General features: G+C 48.3%; 1 protein-coding gene across 3 annotated transcripts; it reads right to left on the bottom strand.

Annotated features, from left to right (window-relative positions):
• Positions 1 to 695: 695 nt before the first annotated feature.
• Positions 696 to 18089, bottom strand: LOC117039993 (zinc finger protein GLI1-like). 3 transcript variants are annotated; one of them, XM_033137490.1, is made up of 12 exons: positions 17966 to 18088; positions 17388 to 17486; positions 17066 to 17158; positions 15755 to 15950; positions 14513 to 14678; positions 14062 to 14169; positions 13247 to 13387; positions 10055 to 10204; positions 8706 to 8870; positions 8128 to 8358; positions 5842 to 6115; positions 696 to 5118 (listed from the first exon to the last, which is right to left on the bottom strand). In XM_033137490.1, exons 1-12 carry the CDS (start codon positions 18060 to 18062, stop codon positions 3032 to 3034), a joined length of 3807 nt encoding a protein of 1268 aa, XP_032993381.1. In that variant the 5' UTR covers positions 18063 to 18088; the 3' UTR covers positions 696 to 3031. The 3 variants fall into 3 exon arrangements, with proteins under 3 accessions (XP_032993381.1, XP_032993398.1, XP_032993390.1); XM_033137507.1 differs by lacking the exon at positions 14062 to 14169 and having other exon boundaries at positions 17966 to 18089; XM_033137499.1 differs by lacking the exon at positions 17066 to 17158.
• Positions 18090 to 24189: the final 6100 nt, after the last annotated feature.

Raw genomic sequence — 24189 nt, 5'->3', positions numbered from 1 at the left:
TGAAAAAAAAATCACCTGGAAGGGACAGGCATTGGTCTGGCTTCCCAGCTAAAATACAAAAGGAAGATACAAAAACAAAAGCTAAAAAGGATGAAAGGTTTCTTTGGTTTCTCAAGTTTAACTTAGGTTCCCCCCCCCTTTCCCTTTTTGTTTTGCTAGGAGGAGGATGCTTGAGTGCAGGGCATTGGGATAAGTACCTGAGGGAGACTAGGGAGGGGGAGAAGGTGCTAGCTCAGTGATAGAGGCTGGTGCTCAGGGGTGGAGCATGGCTTTGCATGTGGAAGGGCCCAGGTTCCATACCCAGCGGACTCCAGGCAGGACTGAATAAAGACTCCTGCTCCAAACCTGGGAGAGAGAGGCTGCCACTCAGCACGTAGCAGACAATACTGAACCAGATCGATGTGGTAGAGCTAAGCTTCTTGTGCTTCCCCTGTGATGTTTTGTTTCCGGAAGCAGGGGATCCCCCTGTCTGCTTTGGACAAAGAAGACAAGGGCTCGGGGATGTAACAGGCAATGTGTTTAGGAGAGGTGACAAAAGCGTCACTGGCTCACTCTCTTTGGTCCTCTTTGGTCAAACAGGTTTTTGAAAGCCTAACAAAACCTGTTTAGGAGAGGTGACAATGGGGCAAGTGTCCCAACACCACAGGGTGGTGGTGGCTCCTTTTAACTCTTGACACCACTCTCACGGTTGTCCATCTCAATGCTTAAACCCTCCAGAGCTTTTGCAGCACTTGTTTTGCTTAGTCACCTGGGTCTGTTGGACGTTACCTCCAAGTCTCCCCACCCCTGGCTTATTTGTAGCCTGTGAACAAAGTGCACCATCTTTGTATGTAAATTCAGAACTGAAGAACCCAGCCTCTGAACTATTTGGGGAACCTGGCCTGAATAGATGGCAGGAGCTATAGCTCACCAGCTGAGCACAAGTGCCACAGATTGAGGGTTGCCAGCCCCAACCAGGTTTTTGCACATTAAAAACAAACAGCCCCGAAAGCAGCTGTGTAGCAAAGCAACTTTTCCTCCCATCGAACACTGAGATGGCAGGAGCTGCCTCTAGCCAATGTTTCTCTAGACTAGAGGAAGGGATATACTGTATTTGCTTTCCTGTGGAGTTGCCATGCTACAACCTGTAAAAAAACATTCAGATCCCCAAATGCTCTGGGAGTCAAGGCAACCAGCTTCCCATGTGGCACATCCCTGGAACCCAGATCATTAAAACAGGTTGGGAAGGATGGCTGGACAGAAGGGCCAAGGAAGGAGTGAATCAGAAGGAGCAGTTGTGGCTGCCTTGCTTCCTGCCAAATTGGGAGATTCAAAAGGAGGTAAATGTTCTCCAGATATGCAGCCCAACTCAAGTGATACAACACACATGTGTGAACCTGCCTTTGAACTGATTTGGGTTCAAGAAGGATTTTTCTTGTGGGATGGACTGGTATGTGATCTTAGAGCACAGGGGCGGGTCTTTGGAAGTTTGTCATCTCTTGTAACTTGGCTTGCTTGTCCGAGTTATGAGCATGTGAGGCACTTCAATCCTGTGTGCTATGCTGTTCCTCCAGCTTTCTACACTTGTGGCTCACTATGGTCTGCTTGTGTGCCTGTTGTGCACATACACTTCTTAATCTTTCAGCCCTAGGACTCAGTTCTCTGTCCAATGCCTGACATTTAAGAACCTTTTCACACATCAAGAGGTAATAAACTCAGGCAAGGATCCACAGCCCACCCCGGCTCCCTGATGTGTGCACCTGTATGTATGCAAACGTGGGCTCATCACATGCATCTGTTTTTAAGTGTACATGTAAAACATCATTGCCCTAGCTCCAATGAAATCTCCCTTTCTCAACTGGGAACTGCTGGTATAAATTATGTGTGCATTCTTACCTGTACTCTGTCACAACTACTTACATGCACAAGCAGAGGTGGATTAGGACACTTATGTATATGTACGCCTTAAAAATGTGATGTGTGGATGGAGTGGCCCTTTGGTGCAATTGGGCCAGATGCCACAATTCTGCTCTCACAGCAAGGGATAGTGGAGAGGCATGTATCTTTAGGAAAGCAGAAGCCGCCAGAGCAGATGTTTTTGCATATCCCCCAACATTACACTTACATCACAATGTGAGCTTTGTCATGGTGGCAACGGAAGGATGGGAGCTAATGGAAAATGCCCAGGTTGAGGTGGAATTCAGGGCTCCGGACAGTCTAGCAGCTTTACCAGGTGAGAGCTGAAAGGCCTGAATGTGCCGGAAGTGTATTTGCCATGTGCAAAGAAGAGCTTGCTTAGTAGATGCTCTGAGCCCCACCACCAACCTCCAGAGCCTCTGTGTAGGCAAAACCACAGAGTCAATTCTTTCCTCCACTGGGAGTCCTTCCCTCCTTCCTTGTGGAATTTGCAAGAAGGAGCTATGAACAGTTGGCAACATTCCTGCTTGCTCAAGATCACAGATCTCTCCTGCTGAATGCAGGCAAAGTTTTCAATTTGCCCCAAAGCCCTGTTTTTGCACATGTTCCTCTGTGGATAAAATGTTTCCAGGCTGACATGGGCCCTAGGTATGCAGCTGTGCTCAACAAACTCTACAACCAGGCTGATAGCCTGTCAGAGCTCTCGATGCACAGGGGACTCTGCAGAAGAGGCACTTTGGGGTGATGCTCATTAAGAATACTGGTTTCGTTTGGGGAGTGCGGGAGACAGAGGATGGATGGGTTTCGCTCTACCAGCTGGGAGAGTGGAAGGACTCCACTTCCTTTTCCCACGGCCACCTGTCCTTCATCCCGTACCATCAGCACAGTTCTCAACAAGAGACCCACCTTGTACAGGACGTCTGAGGTTGCAACAGATGCAATTTGGTACCAAAAGGCAAGCCTGGAAGTTACTAATTGGACTCAGTCTCCCTGCAGAGCCCCCAGTCCTGCCCCCCCCAACCCCAAGTTATTGAGTCCAGCCCAGCAAGAGGTACCCTGGCCTTGTCTCTCCTTGTGCCCGTCTGGTTCCTGTTCACAGCAGGTCCCCGTCATCTCAGCCATGATCCCAACTGTACTAGGAAAGGGTGTTAAGGAACTGGTTCTCCCCTGCCAGTGAGTTCAGCATGGAGCTCATGTCCCCCACAGCCATGTTGGCTGGGCCGCCGGGCGGTGAGGTGGGGCTGAGGCCCTCTGCGTCGTCCAAGATAGCTGTGAAGTCCAAGTGGGTGTTCTCCAAGTCCAGAGTGTCCAAGCTGTTAGACACCTGCTCTTCTGGCAGGTAAGAGAAAGAGTCTGATTTGAGGATGTCCAGCCTGGGGGTGAAGGGCCCGCCCGGATCCTCTGCCACGCAGCTGGGGGGCTGGCAGTGACGTTGGTGGGCGTTCATCAACTTGTTGCCGGAAGCTTTGCCCAATGGCATGTGCAGCTGGCTGGAGAAAGCTCTGGCCTCCTCAGGGCTGCGGAGAGGGGGCAAGCGCATCAGCCGGTGGGGGCCGCCCTCGCCAGGGGTCTCATAAGGGAGGCTGGCTTGGTAGCACAAGCTGCTTGGCCTGGTCAGCGGCTTGGGGCCCCCAGGCGGGTGGGGGGCCATCCCTGGGCTGTAACACTGGCTCCCAGGGCTTGAAAGTGCTTTGCTGTCCATTGCCGGTGGGGGCTTGGCAGGGTAGCCCGGGTACTTGGGGCTGCCAGGGTAAGGCTGGGGCTGCTGGCACTGTGCCCCACTCTCTATACCCATCATGGCATCACCGGCTGGCTGCTCCCCCCACATCAGCGCCTGCTGCGACTGCACATAGCTGCGGACCATCATCTCCTTGACCTGCAGCATGGGGGTCTGGGGCCTCCTGCTGGGGGGTTGCCCCATACCAAAGCACGGGGCCTGCTGGCTCTCAGGCTGGTGGTACCCCTCACCCCTGACACAGGCAGGCTGGGCTTGGCTGTATGGCAGCTGCTTCATGCCCTGGCAAGAGGCCAGAGCAGGCACAGCTGCTTGGAACTGCTGCTCAGCCTTGATGTGGGCCTGGCCAAACTGGAAAGTGCCCTGCTGGCCTTCACCAGCATGACCTTCTACTCCCATGTGCTTGGCATCTGGGACTGCGTACTGGGCAGAGTGGCACTGCCCCATGGCAGAGGGGGGTGCGGGGTTAAGCCCCGCACCGTCGCCATCCCAGTGCCGCACTGTTGTGTGGAAAGCCAGGCTCATCTGGCATTGGGGCTGGGTATAGTCCAGTTGGTCAAAGCCGCCCTCCAGCTGTTCGGGACCCATCTGCAAGTTGCCTACCGCCCTGGGCGCACCTCGGTGGGCCACGTTGCTTGGGAGCTCCATGCCCGCAGCCTGGCATGGGTAGCTCTGCTCCTGGTAACCCAGGTAAGGCTCCATCTCCAGCAGTTCCTGCTCTCCAGCTGGGCCGGTGCTCTCCATGGTAGCGTTCTCCAAGAAGACGTTCTCACTGATGCTTGGCGGTCGTGGCGAGAAGAGGTGGCGCTGCAGGTTGGCATCCGAGCCCCCAGTCGCCTGCCCGCTGGCTCTGCCCATGCCTCCTGGGCTCATGTTGCTGAGGCTTTTGAACCTTTGCACTCTGGGGGGCGGGTGGGCCTCACCCACCATCTGTGAGGGGTCGCTGGCTCGCCGAGCACTGTGGCCGAGTGCTAGGTGGGAGTGGAGGATGCCAGAGCTGCACCTGTGGTATTCGTTGGCACTGTGTCGATGCATGAAAGGAGGCAAGACAGAGCCTGAGTAATCTGCCATGAGGCTGGGCTGAGCAGCCCTCTCCATGCTGGGTAGAGGGGTTGGAGGCGGTCCGCCTGTCGCAGCGGCATACTTGGCTTTGAGGCGGTATTGTTGGGCCGGCGTCAGGTTGCCCAGTCCTGGAAGACCTCCGCAGTGGCTGGCCTCGCTGGAGCGTCTGGAGGTGTCAGGGGAGATGGGGTCATACACCTCAGGTGGGCCCACCCCATTAGGGCCTCCCGCAGCTGGCAGGTATGGTGACACCATGGAGGAGCGACGGCTGACGGTGTAGGCCGAGCTGATGGTGCTGCTGGTGCTGCCGCGGCGCTCACCGGGCATGGTTAGGGAGGGCAGGTCTCCAGATGACAGCTCCATGATGCGCCGGTGAGAGACAGCGGAGGGTGGCCCACAAAAGCCAGGCATCTCTCTCGTGGAGCCTGTGAAGAAGCAGCACAGTTGACTAAAAGCACGGAGAAAACACATTTCAAAAAGCCAAGCCCAAAGCAAAGCCCATGGTTTGCAGCCGGCTTGCTAGGCCCGAGGTAAGGCCTGACAGAATGGAGAAATGGCTCCTCTGCGAGACCCGGGCACCCGTCAGTCACATTTAGAGCAACGTATGTGATGTCAGCTGCAGGGCAGGTAGAAACATGGCTCAACCAGCTATGTGACCTAATTGGGAGGGGGCAGTGCTAAATGGCTAAAGAAGGAAGAGCGAGACCACAAGACCGAGGCCAGCAGTATCTGCAAGAGGTTATTTCACTGCTAGAAGTAAAACAGGGGAGCAGCACTGATGTTGCTCTGCTGGTAGCCATCTTGAAGAGCAACAACGGGCCTTGTTATTCTCACTGCCTCCTGTCCATGGGAAACCCTCTGTTCAGACCCTATTCTATGGGCATCCACAGGGGTTTTTCTGATCGGGGTGGGCGGACCGCAAAGTAAAACATGAAAATGGGGAGCAGGAGAGTTTCTGTCTATTTTGACTTCTAGCTCAGGTTCTACAAATGCTAGAAACATACCCTTTAAAAAGAACGAAAGCTGGAGATCTAGAGATTAAGGCTCATCTGGATTTGGAGGTGGAGATGAGTGCCTGACCCGCTGTGGACACCCCTCCCCTCCCCTCCCCTCCCCTTTCCCCCCCCAAGACCTCCTTCCCCACACACCTGACCCGGGGATGGAAGGCAGCTTGACCCCCTTTGCGGACAGGGGCTTGCGCAGCTGCTTCAGCTTGTCAATGCGCAGGTTCTCCAGCTTGTGCAGCGCCGACAGCCCTGAGTTGCCCATGGGCTCTGACGGTTCCTCCAGCGCCGACAGGTCTTCTAAACTGCCACCCGCATTGGCGTTCATCTCCACGCCGCTGTCATTGTTGTTCGCGCTGCCCAAGGGAGAGCGCTCGCTGCTGCAGGACGACTGGCCACCGGGGCTGGGCTGCGGTTTCTGGGGTGGGTGGGGGGTGGAGCACAGCCGCATTGCAGGGTTACAGCAATTGTCACAACAACTCGGGGGGAAGGTGGTGTTCCATGCAGGGTGGGGAGGGGAGAGATCTTGGCTACTTAGAATCATAGAATTGGAAGGAACTACGAGGGTCATCTAGTCCAACCCCCTGCAATGCAGGAATCTTTTGCCCAACGTGGGGCTCAAACCCACGACCCTGAGGTTAAGATTCTCACGCTTTACCACTTGAACTCACTGGGACCTGTATGTGGGGTACTTGCTTGTTTCTTTTATTACATTTCCACCCCTTCTTTCCTCCCAAAGGAGCCCAGGGTGGCAAACAACCAGTGATTAATCAATAGAAAGAATTCTAGTACAGATGCAGACAGGAAAGATCTCAGCTTAAAAGGCTGGTTGGAAGAGGAAGGTCTTCACCAGGCACCAAAAAGACAGCAGAGATGGCGCCTGTCTCATATTCAAGGGGAGGGCATCCCAAAGCGTAGGTGCCACAATGCTAAAGGCCTGGTTCCTATATTGTGCACAATGGACCTTCTGATGAAATGGTATCTGCAGGAGCATGGGCGTACCTGGGGGGGGGGGGGCGGCTGCCCCCCCAGAAGCAAATAAAATAAAATAAAATGGTTATCGGCAGCCTAAAAGGAAAAAAAAGCTCTCCTAAAAAAGCTCAACTACTGGTCTTTCTCCCCCTCCCAAAATCTCAATAACAATTGAGCTCTTAGCCGACACTGTGTGTCTGTGTGTGTGTGTGTGTGTGTGTGTGTGTGTGTGTGTGTTGCGCCGGCTGATCGTTGCAAGGGAGCTTTGGAAACTGAGTTCCCTTGCATGGTGAGTAGTTCCTTTGCGAGGGCTGAGGATCCTGGGAAACTGAGTTTTCCAGCCATTTGGGGCTTTCTGTTTGGGGGGTAAAGTTTTTCTGTTTTTTGAAGCTGTTTTTGTTTGCTGTTTACATAATGTGGTCAGTAATCTAAAAACGAACCGAACCCCTAAAAAATGGGGTAGATCACTGCTGAAAGTAGATCACAGTCTCTTGGGAGTTGGCCACCCCTGGTATAAGACATGTAACTAGAACTTGCTTCTTAAGCTGAATAACGTGTGATGGTAAAACAATATTTTTTAAATAATAAAAAATAGGGCTGCCAGCTTTACTCAGCAGATCCATCTACTTAGTTGATTAATCACTGGGGCAAATTCCAGTTGGTGTGGGCAATGGATTGGGGCAGTAGAAAGGAAAACGGGAATAATGCTGAGATCCTCAGGGTGCCAATTTCTGAAGATTTATAGCTGTAGAAGATGAAGTGCCTTGATTCCTTCCTCCAGGCCTGTATGCCGAAGGATGGACTGCAAGAACAGGAAGCTTCCCTGACTAAACTTTTTGGCCGAATCACAAATTCCCACCAAATTCTATATTTCTCTTTGGCTTAGTGTGGTTTGGTTTGGGAAGGTCTGTAGCTCAGCTCCCTGGCACCTGCAAGTACCGTAGGTACGGGATAAATCCCCACCTGAAGCCATGGAGAGCCACTGCCAGTCAGTGTCTGGGCCAGGAAGACCAATGGTCTGACTCATCCTTTCTGTGCTTCTTAAGAAGTGAGGGAAGTGGCCCCCAGTGCTCCTTGAACTCAATAAATCCTAGCCTCATAGCCCAGTGTGGAGGCGGACCCATTAGGGCACCTGGCGGTGGGCACTGCCCCACCAACCTCGGTCTGCCTTCTGGCAACCCCCACCTACCAGACTTTCTGCTTGTGAACAGTGCACTGTCTGCCACCTTCCATCTCATAGAACACAGCAGGGAATTGGTGGGCTCTGCCTAACACTGGCTCTGGCGCCACCTACTGTTGGCCTCCTTTCTTTCTGCCCTAGCAGTCTCAGTGACCACCAGCCACCACTGCCCAGTGTCAAGATCCGTCCTCCGTGCGTCCTCTCCAAACAACCATGACATGCCTTGCACTGGAATTTAGTCTCTCTTCTCCCAACGCTGCCTGTGTAGCACAGCTTACCAAGTTAGAGTCAGGCACCATGAGTTTGCCTTCGTCTTTCCTGCCTTCGCTATCTCGCTCCTGTTTCATATCGCTGTGGAGGACTAGTGTCCGGCTGGTGGATATGGTGTCTCCGCGGTGCTTCTTGGTGACGTGGGCATCTGGTCCGTGCACTGTCTTGACGTGCTTGCGCAGAGAACTGGGGTCTGTGTATCGCTTGGTGCAGCCTGGGATCTTACAGACGTAGGGTTTCTGCCAGGACACGAACAGATCATTATCCCTCACCGGAGGTGGTAACTTTAGGCACAGAATGCTTCTCTGACTCACTTTGCCTCATAGTAAGACAAGTGTGCTTCAAACTGGGACGCTCCAGATGTTGGACTGCAACTCCTATGAGCCCTCACTATTGCCTATGCTGGTTGGGGATAATGGGAGTTGTAGTACAACAGCACCTAGAGACTTGAGGTTCGGGAGCACAGCTCTTAGTGGACAGGCTGAAGCACTGGGTCATACCAATACTGCATGGAGGGGGGGGGGTTGCCATCTTTCTGACGTGAGGCTACATGGTTCCATGGTTCACCCTAGGCAGCTAGCCATACCTCGTTGGAATGTGTCCGGTTCTGGTGCTTGGCCCGGTCTGAAGCATTGGAGAAGGCCTTATTGCAGCCCTCGTGCTCACAAACGTAGGGCTTCTCACCCGTGTGGGAGCGCAAGTGGGTCTTGAGGTTCTCCAGTCGTGAGTAGGCCTTATTGCAGCCTTCGAACTGTAGGGTAGCAAAGCAGTGGGTAGTTGTATGGCAAAATGGGGAACCCCCACCCTCGCAAAATCACTCTTTCTCTGTGCCAACCCAAATGCGTAGCTTCTTCTGTGCACACACCACACCCTTCTTCCAATGGGGCAGCCAGCCACACCCTTTCACAGCCAGGTATACATGATGGAAGTGGTGGGAGATGGAACTTGGCTCATAGTCACAGGCACCGGGTTCTGCCCAACTTTGGGGGTGCCTGGCGCATGCGTGTGATGTCACGAGCATGACGCACATGTGTGACATCACATGGCAGGAGGAGTCTGTGAGACCCACCACAGCCACAGGGAGGCCTGGTAAGGCCTGATGGGTTCCCTTCACAGCCATGGGTAGGCACGGCAAGGCCCACCACGGGACGCAGAATATTGAGGGGGCCCGGCTGCCTCCTTGAAAAGTTGAGGCACCCCTGCTCAGGAGTAGGGACATCAGAGAATTCCATCAGAAATTGAAACTAGTGCAATCTGCAAGTTTGCCCAAGGTCAGAAACACAAGTAAATAAAAGCAGTATTCACTATTGTAGTTTTTTAGTCCACACAAGTTATGCAAATCAGCAGTTTTTAATTTTTTCAGACCCAAAACCCACTTTTAACCGAAACATACATTAGGGCAGGCATAGGCAAACTCGGCTCTCCAGATGTTTTGGGACTACAACTCCCATCATCCCTAGCTAACAGGACCAGTGGTCAGGGACGATGGGAGTTGTAGTCCCAAAACATCTGGAGGACCGAGGTTGCTTATGCCTGCATTAGGGGACCCATTTCGTAATCTTTTACACTATATTTGCATGGTGGCAGCGCTCCTGTTGTGATGCACCTTGGATCAGGCCATGACTCACTAGTGGGTCCTGACCCACCTGTTGAAGACCAGTGATGTAAATAATTGCATTATTTTCTGCATTGCTTTTGACGTTTCCATTCCACCGAAATGCATTGAAATTAATTAAGTTTGTTCTGGACATAGTAGAGAATGAAACAACACAGATGTTAGCAGAAGCCGAATAGTAGCAATACAAGAACAGTACTCATTGTGAAGAAGACCAGGAGGGAGACAGTCATGGTGCGAACCTCATCAAACTCCGTCTATCCTCAGATCCTCCACCCAGGACCGGAAACCAGCTGGCTCTTTGAGCCCACCCTACTTACTGTGCACTTGTGGGGCTTCTCTCCTGTGTGGCGCCTCATGTGAACAACCAGCATGTACTGAGCTTTGAAGGGTCGCTGTTCCCGAGAGCACTCCCGCCAGTGGCACACAAACTCCTTCTTCTCCCCATGGATGTGCTCATTGTTAATATGCTGCAATGACAGGGGAGCAACGGAGCAGAGGTGAAAAGTCAGTTGAAGTCAGTGGCAAACACAATTAATTCATCACCAGCATTTATGGTTTAGCTTCTGATCCTGCCTAATCACTGCAAAGCATTACAGAGTGGAAGCAGGGATCGTTCCAGGATGCAGAGCCATAACTGGGGCGGGGGGGCGGGCGCGTCTAGCCAGTGTTTCTGACCCAGGTGGAGCTTCCAGAGGGGCGCCATTGAGGCTCCCAGCCTTCCAGCTTGTCTGCGTTTCAGCTGGAGAGAAAGATGAAAAAGTGAATGGCAACCATGAGCTCCTCTTTCTCCGTGAAGCTGAAGAAGGCTCATTTACAAGGTGACACAGGAAGAAGGAGAGTTATTATTGTATTTATATGTTTGTGCTGAGGAAAGCCCAAGAACACGCCTTCATCATATAGGCACACATCCCCCCACCCCCAATAAATAAATATTATATGCAAGGGAAAATAGCATTTCAGTCCAGAACAGTTAATTCAACAATTGGTCTGGGAGCATTTAGAAAAGGTTGCTGTGATTACTAAGACCAGGGGTCCCCAGACTAAGGCCCGCGGGCCGGATGCGGCCCAAGGGGCTCATTTATCTGGCCCCTGGTGACCCCCGCCACCCGCTCTTACCGGTGTGGCGCAGCGCGGCTGCTCACTTTCAGGTCAGCGGAGCGAAGGAAATAGCTTGTGCGCATGAACAAGCATCATTTCCGGCGCACTTCTGGGTCTGCAGAGGCCCATGTGCACGCGCACAAGCTATTTCCAGCGTTCCACCGACCCGAAAGTGCACCGGAAATAGCATGTGGGCGTGCGCTCCCCCGCCCTCGCGATTGGCGCTGGAGGAAGCAGCCCAAGGTCTGGTAAGTCTGGGGACACCTGACTAAGACCCAGCATAGGTTTCTCAAAAATGTCATGCCAGACCAATCTGATTTCTTTTTTTGGTGGTTGGTTTCAGTAAGGCTTTTGACAACGTCTCCCATGATATTCCCATGAGGAAGCTGGTAAAATGTGGGTCGAACAAGGTAACTTAGGTGGATTTGTAGCTGGTTGACTGACCAAACCCAAAGGTACTTATTAATGGTTCCTCATCGTCCACCTTGCCGACAAAGGTCCGTATAGTTAAAGCTATGGTTTTCCCAGTAGTGATGTATGGAAGTGAAAGCTGGACCATCAAGAAGACTGATCGCCGAAGAATTGATGCTTTTGAATTATGGTGCTGGAGGAGACTCTTGAGAATCCCATGGACTGCAAGAAGATCAAACCTATCCATTCTTAAGGAAATCAGCCCTGAGTGCTCACTGGAAGGACAGATCCTGAAGCTGAGGCTCCAGTACTTTGGCCACCTCATGAGAAGAAAAGACGCCCTGGAAAAGACCCTGATGCTGGGAAAGATGGAGGGCACAAGGAGAAGGGGACGACAGAGGATGAGATGGTTGGACAGAGGAGGAGGAGAAGGGGACGACAGAGGATGAGATGGTTGGACAGTGTTCTCGAGGCTACCAGCATGAGTCTGACCAAACTGCGGGAGGCAGTGGAAGACAGGTGTGCCTGGCGTGCTCTGGTCCATGGGGTCACGAAGAGTCGGACACGACTGAACGACAACAACAAATCATCCAGGAAAAAAGTGACAAGTGGGGTGCCGCAGGGTTCTGTCCTGGGCCTGTTGCTGTTCATCATCAAGGGATGCTCATCAAATCTGCAGATGACAACAAACTGGGAGGGGTAGCTAATGCTGCACACACACACACACACACACACACACACACACACAGCTTAACACGAGTCAACGGTGTGATGCAGCAGCAAAAAAGCTAATGTTATTCTAGGTTGCATCAACAGCCTAGGGTCCAAATAAAGGGAAGCAATAGTGCCACTTGATTCTGCCTTGGTCAGACCACACCTGGAATACTGTGTCCAGTTCTGGGCACCACAATTTAAGAAGGATGTGGACAAGCTGGAATGTGTGCTGAGGAGGGCAATCAAGATGGTCAAAGGTCTGGAAACCAAGCCTTTTGAGGAATGGTTGAAGGAGCTGGGTATGTTTATCCTGGAAAAGAAGAGAGTGAGAGGGTTGTCACATGGAACATGGGGCAAGCTTGTTTTCCCCTGTTCTGGAGGAGGGCAGGTCTTGAACCAATGGATTCAAATTGCAAGAAAGGAAATTCTGACTAAACATCATGAAAAACGTTCTGACGGTAAGAGCTGTTCAACCGTGGAATTGTCTGCCTCAGGAGGTTTTTAAGCAGAGGTCGGATGACCATCTGTCATGGATGCTTTAGCTGAGTTTTCTGCATAATCCTTGGCATCCCTTCCAACAAAAATAAAATCGAAAGGAATCTTGTTGAAGCTTACTCAGGAGTAAATTTACATGTCAAAACTCCTTGAAAGGGTTTGCACAGAACCAAGAAGAGGGGTGGGTGACAAATAGCCTCAAAGAAAAGGACAAAAAACTTTTTGAAAGGAAACCAGAGGGTCTTGGCTGATCTTATGATCTTGTAATGCAGTCTTGTAATGATCCTGTGACCAAATAAATCCAATTCAAAACCAGACCTCAGATAGACAACTGCGGCACATGGAAGTTCTACTTTTGACAAACAATTTGCTTTTACAGGAAGGGATGCTCACTTTCCCTTTGGTCATACAGTCAGAATACTTCTTAGGATTCCTTTGAATTCAAATAATCTATTGCCTATTTTTATGTCCTTTATGAATAAATGTGTTGAGGTGTGTGTGTATGTGTGTGTGTGTGTGTTTATATGTATGTATGTATGTGCATGCATGCGTGTTTGCAAACACACATCCGAGGGTGGATGGGTGCCAAACTGGGTCTTTGACCCAGGTGACAGAAGGCCTGGTTTCAGATCTGCCAGGATGTATCTGATGCAGCTAATCAGGGCAGGGGGTTGGACTGTGTAAGTCAGCTCTTCAAGTTATCACCAACTTCTAAGATGCCTCCCATCCCGTCCACCCCCCACCCCACCCCACCCCCCAAAAAATCATGCCCAGAGGCCCACATCACTCACGTGCACCAGCTGCTCCTGGGTGTCAAATTCCTTGGAACACCCTTCCCAGTGGCAGTTGGTCTCATACACTGCCTCAGCCTCTACTTTCCCGTCTTCCTTCTCCAATTCATCCCGGGGATCAAGCATGCCTAGTAAGGGATCCTGGGGTGGAGGTAAGAAATGGAGCGTGTTCAGAAAATCTTGGGAACAATTCAGATCAAGATATGATCATCTCAGTGTTGTCAGTAAGTTAAAATACCCTGCCACCAATGCCTCTGCTGCAACCATCAGATACCTGTATGCCTGCACAAACCAAAAGGATATGATCCTGAAACAAGCTTCTGCTAGGGCTCTCTCGGGTGAGCAACTTATGCAATGGCATCTGGTCAAAATGGAGCAGATATTGGGTTGTACCCCAATGTAGCACTGAGTAACACATTCCATCAGCACAATAATTTCTGCTGCTTGCTCACCAGGACCTCCCCCCCCTCCTCCATGCCCCCTAAATGTTGCCCCACACAATCCCCACTGCACATGCAGTTTGGTTTGTGGACAGACTGGCAACGAGTGAGAGACGAAGGTGGCATGAACCACGCCTAGAGCGGAGTTGACATATCCAGCTGTGAGACTGAAATGTTGGGAGGAAAAACAAGCAAAGCACCTTGGTTTTTATGTGTAACGCTGATGGTGAGAACATCTCCCTCTCTCTCTCCTCCACGCCCCCACCGCCCCTCCAGCTCCAAATGAGCCACTCCAGTCCTGGACACTTGGCTCTGGATTTGGAGAGAGGGCACGCTCTGTGTCTGTGCGAGCACATTGGTGTGGCCCGATGTTACCTGTGTCCCTGTAGAGGCTGGGCTGGAAATGTCACCCTCCGAGCACTCCTCCATGCACTTGGTGCTCAGGGCATCCAGAGGGCTGCCCAGGCTGGGCTCTGACTTCAGCTGTGGGAAAGAGACGGCGAGAGCTCCAGGTGATGGTGCCCTCTCCCAGTGCAGCCCCAGACCCGAAGGAGGACCCTTCTCCCTCTGTTAACTCTACGGCCACCCATCTTGCTTTCCCAAACGAATGCGAGAGGTTAATCTAAGAGCCTACCAAGAGTGCTAAGGCACCCCTGGGTTGTTAACATTTATTTCTGAGGGCTTTTTGTGGGGGGTTGGGGGTGGGCAGGCTATGGGACTTGGTAAGCAATGGGTACAGCGGTGTCATGTTGGGGGCTTTGGGTATTCACATGCTTGAGCGTGACACGTTGAGAGGGGCGGGTGGGTGAACTTGATACCCACTTACCTGGCAGTGTTTCAGCATCCCACGGGGTGGTGGCATATGGTGCATCATCCCTGGCCGGCCAGGTATGTGTTCATGAGATCCACAGGGAGCCATAGGTGGGTTGTGGCCAAACGACATCCCTTGAGCTTTCTGGTGGCCCATGGGGCTCTGGAACCCAAGGGAAGGACTGCCGAGGGTGACAGAAGAAAGCACAAGCTGTTTGCACGCAGAACACCTGCACAATGCACTATTTGCGCAATGAGCATTTGCATAGTGGCAGTGCTGTGCATGTGTAACATGATGCAACAGAAGTGCATAACGTGTTACAGAGCCCAAAAGCAGCTTTTTTAAAAAAACAAAAAGGGCAAGGAAAGTTTCTAGCCTTTATGCTTGAAAGGGCACAGGCAATGCCATCCAGCTGTGAAACATGGAGCTGAGGAAACTTCTGGTTGGGGGGCACTATGAGTGGAGAATGAGAACTAACATAACCGGGAAGTTTTTTTTTGTATCTCCAGCACAACCGTAGAACTATTTTCATTTTCTTCAGAGTGCATTTGTACATCATCCCCTTACCCGGCTTACCTTAATTTAACAGAACTACCCTTTGACTATCTATAATTGGGCTTGCTTGGGCAGCTAAGGAGTGCGGAATTGAGGAGATGTAGTCAGGTTTGGGTGTGAGGATTCCCCCCTCCTTATTGCAGTGCTCCTCAGACACAAAAGGCTCTGGCTTTGGAGGCAGACATTGGTGTGCTTCCCCAGAGAGTAAATCATAGAAAGTGGGGCATATATGCTTCTGCTTCAGAATGGCTAGAGTGGGAAGAAGGGGGAGTGGAAGCTCATTTGTGCCAGTTTGGGGAAAACGGAGAACTTCAGGTGTTGGGAGGATTGAGAGACAGACAGGTGATGCAAGCCCACAGTGGGTCAAGAACATTTTTAAAAACATGTTTGACTTTTTAAAATATAAGGTTTTATAATATATGTTGCAAAGACATGGCACGTATTTGCTCAAGAGCCACAACTGGCTGACATTTCTGGGTGTGTATGAGAGTTTCCCATACATTTTGCATATAAGTGAAGAAGGCTCTTAGTCAGAGGTCTAACACTTGCTGAGTTCCTGAGTTTAAGTGTTTTTATAAGAGGAACAGGATTTTATGGTGCCCGGGACAGTTCCTCAGGTTTCCAAATATGTCCCTGGTCCTAAAAAAAGTTGGGGTTCCGCAATACACACAAACCTGACCTATCCCGGAAGGGAACACCTACCTGCTGGTGCCAATGGAGAGGTGCCCGTAGGAGCCACCAGCCGAAGCACAGCGGGAGTTTATGTAAGCCACCAAGGAATTGGGAGAGGTGCGGATGACAGTCTGCAGATCAATGCTGGCATCCGAGAGTGGAGAGATGGACAGTGCTCGCTTCTTGGTCAACTTGGCTGTGCTTCGGGGCGTAGAAAAGCGAGTACCTGGGTGGGAAACAGGAAGAACACACGGAGCTGCCTTATCCTTAGTCAGACTTTGCATCTGGGTCAATATATTGCCAACATTGGCTGGCAGCTGCTCTCCCAAGTTTTCAGACAGGGTTCCCCACCTACAAGGCTATCTAGAGTTTATTCATTTATTCAAAGCATTGAAGTGCTCTAAATGAATGTTGGCAGGTCACCAAGCTGTTTGTGCATCTTCTCCCTTCCCAAGGGCAAGATGCCAGGGATTGAACCCGCACATTCCCCAATGCATTTCGTCATATGAGGTTGCCTGGCCCTCTAAGACAGGGAGGGGGAAGCCATGGCCCTCCAGGTGTTGCTGAACTACAACTCCCAGCAGCCAAGAATCCTTTGTGGGAAGTCATGTGCTTTAAACGGACAGTGTATTTGCAGCCTTGGAGTGGGAAAGTAAACCAGTTGACACAGCAAGACGGAAGAACAAAAGCAGGGGTGTTATGTACTGAGCTGAATCCTAGAACAATAGGATCCAGAATGCAGCAGTCTGATTGGTCCTAGAACAATAGGATCCAGAATGCAGCAGTCTGATTGGTCCTAGAACAATAGGATCCAGAATGCAGCAGTCTGATTGGTCCTAGAACAATAGGATCCAGAATGCAGCAGTCTGATTGGTCCTAGAACAATAGGATCCAGAATGCAGCAGTCTGATTGGTCCTAGAACAATAGGATCCAGAATGCAGCAGTCTGATTGGTCCTAGAACAATAGGATCCAGAATGCAGCAGTCTGATTGGTCCGCGGGAGCCACCCAATCCAGCTCCGGGTGGAAGTGAATCAGCGAACTGATTGGCCCGCAAGAGCAGCCAATCATGCTCCTGGAGGAAGTGAATCCGCAACATGATTGGCCTACAGGAGTAGCCCGGAAATAGCCAATCACGTGGGGCCCATTGTGTAAATAATGTATATATAGCAGACATTTTGGGGAAAGATCCATTCATTGCTACTATGAGCTGAATAAAGAGCATGAAATTCACACTTGACTCCGAGTATATTTCAAGGAGGCTCTAGGGTCAGTAGCGTGTCCCCACTTGGGGGTGTGGGCCCAGGTAGGTGCCCTATATTGTTGACCGCTGATGCTGACCTTGTCCGGGACAGCCTCTAGTAATTACAGGCATGTTCCAAAGTGGAGATGTATGTGCTGGGGCTTGCATGGAAGTTGTCACCACGGCAGGTCCTACAGCAAAAGAGACAAGCCACTTTGAAAACTGCACAAGAGCTTGCCTTTTCAGCAAGAGCAGCAGCTATGGCAAAACTATCAGAGAAAACTCCAGCTGCATGCAAAACTTCTGCCTGTGCTTACTTATCTGTACTCTCAAGTCTGTAAGCTGCAGTGTGTCCCCTTCTACCTCACCCCCCACTCATTGCTTCTCATGAATTTGCCACCACTTGTCCTTGAAACTCACCATCAGTATGAGAAGGATGTTCACTTCCAGGTGGCATCCCATAGGTGTGATGATTCGCCATGGAGTTGGCTTGGTGGTAATATGACAAGTCATTGATTCCTGGAAAAGAACAGGGAGTGAGCCATTAATAGAAGCAGGGGATGTTTTGGTCCACCCTGGGATTCTTTGGAATGTCATCAAGGGCTCTTCAATGAGAAGACCAGTACTGGCAGACAACCGAATCCTGAACAAGGCCCCTGATAATATTCCCTTCCAACATCTACCTCGATGAGTGTGGTGAGTGTGTTCTGAGACGCAAGGGCATTGTCTCAGGTGCACAGAGAAAAACGAGGACCTGCAAGGCTTGCTGGTCCTCTGCCCAAACTGAATGTGCACATGCATTTCTAGAAAACCCTCTCTACAAATCCTCCGTAGCATTAAAGGGTCCCATGCAAGAGCTCCTCAGCAGACATAGCAGCATGGAAAGGGTCCCAGGAAGCTGGGTGGGTTGGAAAGCCCTCTTGGAAAAGAACAGAAGGAGAGGCAAACAGATGGCTCAGGTGGAGTGTTGAGCAAGAAGACTGTGCTGTGAGACTGACCTTCCACCATGGTGCTGGGTTGCCCTTGCCCATGGAGGGGGCGAAGGTAGCAGTGTTCTACGTAGTTATTAACTGGTGGGTTCATCGGGTTGAACATGGTTTGTCGGAAGCTGGATGCAGTCAGGGACACATCTGCTTTTTTGGTGGGTTACAGTGGGCCAGGAAGTGGCAGTTCTCCTGCTGAGGGATCCAGATCTGCAAGAGACAATGTGAGAAGACAAGAGAGACCATCACCCAAGATCCCACAGTCACTGGTGTGGTGGCTCTAGAATTGGTCCAACAGTTGAGCAATGGCAACAAAAGATTATGGAATACATGGAAATTGCTAAATTGACATAAAAAATCAGGCAACAGGGTGACGAACCTTTTCGAAAAGAATGGGGAAATTATATGACATATATAGACAAGATGTGTATAGTAGATTAATATGGAATTAAACCTCATAACGGGAAGGAAAATTCAGCAAATGGAAAGGTAATTAGTAGATGTTTGGAAAGGGAAACAAATTATGTATATTTTGAGAACATTAGATGTATAAGTTTGAGAGATTAGTTATAAAATTATGAAAATTGGACAAGAATGTGAAATTTAAAGTTTGATTTAAAGAAGACAGAACATGGAAGATTGGAAGTCGATATTAGATACAGAATATAAGTTATTTTATGTAATTACTAGATGTAATTATATGTAATTATATGTGTATATTAAAATCAATAAAAATCATTGTGGAAAAGAATAGAATTGGTCCTGTCTTGTTGCGCAGTTCATCCAAGGACCCTAGTTTTCATCACTGACAGAGAGGGGGGTCACATGTCAGTGGCAGAGCACATACGTTGCATGCAGAAAGTTCTAGGTTGAATTCCTGGCATCTCCAGGCAGGGCTGGAAAATACCTTTCTCTCCCCCCACCCACTTGAAACTCTGAAGAGCCACTATCTGTCACATATTGTTCATATTGAGCGGGACAGGACCAAGAGTCTGGTTTGGTGCAAGGCAGCTTCCTATGATAACACAGGTTTAATGTACACCTTCCATGATTAGCTCCAGTAACAGTAGTATATGCCCTTAAACAGATACGGACGGCTCCTTCAGACGGCCAATTTATTATTTTTTCTTGATTTGGCTTGCACAAAGTTTACATGGGGGTTAGATTATATCCAGTCTTTATTGAGTATTTGTTCTGATTTGTTTGCTCGTAGCTTACACAAGAATGAACATTCATCCTGCATTCATCCCGGTTTGCTGTTTTTATACATCTGCCATTTGTCATTCATTCAATCAATCCACACACCTTTCAGTGTCGCTTACCCGAACTGCAAAAAGTCTTGTTTCTTTTTTAAAAGTGGATTCATTGCATTAGAGCGACAAAGCACAGTAATCCACTTTAATTGAAAAAAAACCCTAAAATTCTCAGTATGTGCCTGAATCCCTCCCGCAAAATGCTGACAAATCTGGAGAGAGACAGAGGCAGTGACACCCCAGTTTTCTGATGAAAGGAGGAAAAGAGTTTTCTAGAAAAGCAGGGTGGAGTGAGGGGAGAATCAAAGGCTCATACTGTAATTAAATAGATACAAGATTAACTCCTCCCTTTCTGGGGAAATAAATGAATAAATAAATGAAAATGCATTTTAAGAACATCTGCCATGATTATTTCCGATTTTACACCTCATCTTAACTGTGGCAATGTTATCAACACAGGACAATGAGTCCCACTCTCATTTTTAAGAAAAAATATCTGTTCTTTTGACATACACATAAGCTTAGTTGGACAGCTTAGTTCTCAAACGTTTTGGCTCCTGAATGCCGCAAACCCGGAAGTGACTGTTCCGGTGTGCGAACTATTTTTGGAAGCCGAATGTCCGATGGGGCTTCCGCGGCTTCCAATTGGCTGCAGGAGGTTCCTGCAGCCAATCGGAAGCCACGCTTTGGTCTCCGAATGTTTTGGAAGTCGAACGGATTCCATCCGACTTCCAAGGTACGACTGTACAAAGGATCCAACTCCATACCCCAAAAGACTTCAGGGTTGTGGGAAGACAGGGTTTGCTACCATTTAAGTCACACACTGACCCACGATCATATATGAGTCACCAAGACCCAATTCCAACCTTTGATCAGGAGCATGATTATAGATCAGAAAGATGGCTACATCAGAAATGCATCTGCTATGGGGAAAAAGCCAAGCCAAGAATTAAACATTTAATTATGATAGATATAAAAGAAAGATGAGGCTTTGCTCTGCCAGACTTGCAAATATATTATGAGGCAGCTTGTTTGTGCTGATTAAAAGATTGGATTGCATTGGACAATGCAGACACCCTGGATTTAGAGGGTCGTGGTTTAAAATTCAGCTGGCATGCATGTCTTTGGTATGGGAAGGTGAAAATCTGTAAGAGTTTTATGAACCACATTCTTAGGATGAATCTGTATAGAGTTTGGGAGAAATATAAAAATCTGCTGGAAAGAAAAACACCTTTATGGTTATCTCCCATCGAAGCAATTGCAATTAAGAGAGTTAATATGGATAGACTTACAGGGAACTGCTGGATTTTACATGGGGGGGGGGAGACTCAAACTCAAACCAATGGAAAACCTAAGGAGCCAAGTTACGGATTGGTTGCAATAGCACCAGTTACATGATATGTTTAAAATAGATAGAAAGAATGGATTTTGGACCAAAGATGACAATTTGAAAAAGAACTCTTGCCAAACAAAGATAAACTTTTGTCTAAAATGTATAATCTGTTATTAGAATGGGAAAAAGGAGCTTGTTAAAGCTTCAATGACACACTGGGCAATAGATAAAGACACAATATAGATCTTAACCTCTGAGAGAAACTCTGGAAAAGTGACCTGAAATTTACAGTATGCTATTCATTGAAAGAGAAGTATTTGAACATGATTCATAGATGGTAGTTAACTCCAAATAGGTTGACTAAGATTTATAAGACAGAATCAGATCAGTGTTGGAAGTGTAAAGAAGTGGAGGGAACATTCTTCCACATGTGGTGGGCATGTAAAAAGGTAAAGGGGTATTAGGAAATGATTTATAATGAATTTTTTAAAATGTTCAAAATTACTCCCCCCCGAAACAGAGTCCTTTTTGCTGGGGATAACCCAGACTGAAATTCCCAGGTGCCAGGAAAAGTTTTTTATGCATGCAACAACTGTGGCCCATGTTTTGTTAGCCCACAAATGGAAAGTGAACAAGGTCCCAACCAAAGAGGATTGGCAACTTAAGATGACAAAATATGCACAACTTGCAGATTAAACATACAGCATAGGAGAGCAGGAAGAACATATGTTTAAAGAAGATTGAAAAACATTTATTGAATATATGGAAAATAACTGTACAGCTGAAAACACAGGCAGTATTAAGATAAATTCAACAGAGTAAATTATTTTTGATGGATGTAAAAGTGGAAAATTGATTTGAATTATAGTAAAATATGCAGGGATATATGATATGTAAAATGAATCATGGAAAGAAGAAGGGAAGTGGCTGGATATTTTAAAGTTTGTAAAATGTTATTTGAAATTGTAAAACAGAAAATTTAATAAACATTATTATATATATATATATATATATATATATATATATATATATATATATATATATATATGACGCCTCTGCTAAAATTCAAGAGGCTATTTAGGTGGCCCTAGAGTCCTCTAAATTATTTGTTTTGGATTGATAATGCTGTTTCACCACTATTCTGAAGGGGATGTGAACAGTGGGATTCTTTTTGCACATGTGATAGGAATGCAACCCAGTTCAAAGGTTTTGGGAAACTGTATTTGAGCAAATATCTGACATTACAGGACAACTCATCCCCCCTAACCCTGATTTCACCTTTCTATCTATTGCAGATCACCTGGTGATATCAGTCAAACACAAGGAACTTGCTACGCTGTGTGTTTCTCTCTCCCATACTTTTGCCATCACCACTCCATGGAAAGACCACCCACAGCTTTCCATTGGGATGCTATCTCCATTTATTACTTTCACCAAAAGAACATCACTCACTTCCCCTCCGCCCACTTACTCAGATTTCCTCACAGCAAAGCTCAATAGGTAAATGGGCACAGAACATCAGCCTTAGGTTCTCTTTCTTATACTGTTACAGACCAAGTAAGTGCTGTGTGCATGAATTTTACCTGTATTACTCCAGAGTCATTTGTACTTGTGCTGTTGTTTTCTCTTTCATTGTATAAACTATAAAATGCAATTTTAACAGAAAATACTTCTAAGTGGTGGCAGATTTAAGATCTCCTTCCAACCTGGGTGCAATGAAATACACGGGAAGTATGCAGGGCCACCAGCCCACATGAAAGTGTGGCACAAGCTCAGGTCTTCCTCACCACCGCTTGCATTCTGATGGACTTGTGTTTTACACAACAAGGATTGTTGACTTTGTTATCCATTTAACAGCAGCCCTCTCCAGGCATAGAGAGGGACAGCTTCACCGACTTAGTGCTTGTGTGTCCTGTTCTGTGCAGGTGGCAACCCTATTCCCAGCTGTGCGGATCCACAGGAACTCCTTCCCATCTTGAGTGGCAACCACATACTATGGCTGACACGGCAATGCACCCTTCACTCAAGGTGGTGATGTACCCTAACTTCACAGAGGTATCCTTTGCTTTAAGATGTCCTCTATTTGAAGAGTTGTCTGGTCCAATTTCTGTTCAAAAAGCAAGGACCATAAGGAGAGGTGAGCAGGAGGGGCCTCCAAGTTGCCTGTCAACATTTAGCAGCCTGGATGGGCACACAGGTCACTTGGTCATAGTCTGGTCAAATGTACAGTGCTTCTATCAGAATTCTTGGTACTGGGAATGCGCCTTCACTGTGTACTTTAGCATTTTTGTTTAGACAAGTCTGCCCAGGTATTTAGAAAGCTGGTGCATGCATTAATCTGTTTTTAGTTTATTGTTGATTTTAATTTTTTTCAGTGTTTTAAATTATTGCTGTTATTTTTTTTAACTGATAATCATATTGTTTTGCCTTTTTTGTAAACTTCTTTGAGGGCTTTTTTGCAATCAGTGTATTAAATTTTATGAAATAAATAAATCATAGTAATTATTTTAAAACTTGCATCTCTTTATATAAAATAACACATGCAAATATATTTACTGGTGATGTATCTCCTTTGTCAGCAGTTCATAAGTCACCACCCAACACTCATTTTTGCCTTTGTTTAGAGGATTGCTTTTGTGGACTGTCATAGGGAATGTTGCATGATAGGGACTGTCATAGGGAATGTTGCCTCCATCTACACTGTGCCTTTTAAGACACATCATACCACTTTCACAGTCATGGGTTTCCCCTCCAAAATCCTGGGAACTGTAGTTTGTTACAGGTGCTGAGAGTTAACACGAGCCACAATTCCCAGAGTGGTTTAACAATCAATCCATCTCCCAAGGGAATTCTGGAAACTGTAGGCTCTATGAGAGGAAAGGGGTTAACAACTCTCAGCACCAGTAACAAACTAAAGTTCCCAGGATACTTTGGAAGAAGCCAGGACTGGTTAAAGTAGCAAACTCTATCATCACTGCTTCAAATGTTTGCAAACCATTTGCTGTTTCTTAACAGCCAACAATGTATTCTGGATTCCAGCAGAGGGAGCCAACACTATAGCACTACAAGGTGAAAGATTCATAATGCCATGTGATATCTTTATACCTCCTGGCAAATAGAAGGGGAAGAAATGGAGGCAGTGAGAGATTTTACTTTCTTGGGTTCCATGATCACTGCAGATGGTGACAGCAGTCACGAAATCAGAAGACGCCTGCTTCTTGGGAGAAAAGCAATGACAAACCTAGACAACATCTTCAAAAGCAGAGACATCACCTTGCTGACAAAGGTCCGTATAGTTAACGCTATGGTTTTCCCAGTAGTGATGTATGGAAGTGAGAGCTGGACCATAAAGAAGGCTGATTGCCAAAGAATTGATGCTTTTGAATTATGGTGCTGGAGGAGACTCTTGAGAGTCCCATGGACTGCAAGAAGATCAAACCTATCCATTCTGAAGGAAATCAGCCCTGAGTGCTCGCTGGAAGGACAGATCCTGAAGCTGAGGCTCCAATACTTTGGCCACTTCATGAGAAGAGAAGACTCTCTAGAAAAGACCCTGATGCTGGGAAAGATGGAGGGCACAAGGAGAAAGGGACGACAGAGGATGAGATGGTTGGACAGTGTCCTTGAGGCTACCAGCATGAGTCTGACCAAAC

This window comes from Lacerta agilis, chromosome 2, assembly GCF_009819535.1.
Source record: "Lacerta agilis isolate rLacAgi1 chromosome 2, rLacAgi1.pri, whole genome shotgun sequence".
Lineage (NCBI taxonomy): Eukaryota > Metazoa > Chordata > Lepidosauria > Squamata > Lacertidae > Lacerta > Lacerta agilis.
The sequence above is the reverse complement of the archived record's forward strand: the minus strand, read 5'-3'. Positions and strand labels throughout refer to the sequence as shown.

Excerpts from the sequence above, each read along its gene's own strand:
- LOC117039993 (XM_033137490.1), bottom strand. The coding sequence starts at position 18,062 with ATGTTCAACCCGATGAACCCACCAGTTAATAACTACGTAGAACACTGC. Across the intron at positions 17,487-17,965 it reads ACCCAGCACCATGGTGGAAG|GAATCAATGACTTGTCATAT; the intron begins GTCAGTCTCACA and ends GTTCTTTTCCAG. Across the intron at positions 13,388-14,061 it reads CAGCCTCTACAGGGACACAG|GATCCCTTACTAGGCATGCT; the intron begins GTAACATCGGGC and ends CCTCCACCCCAG.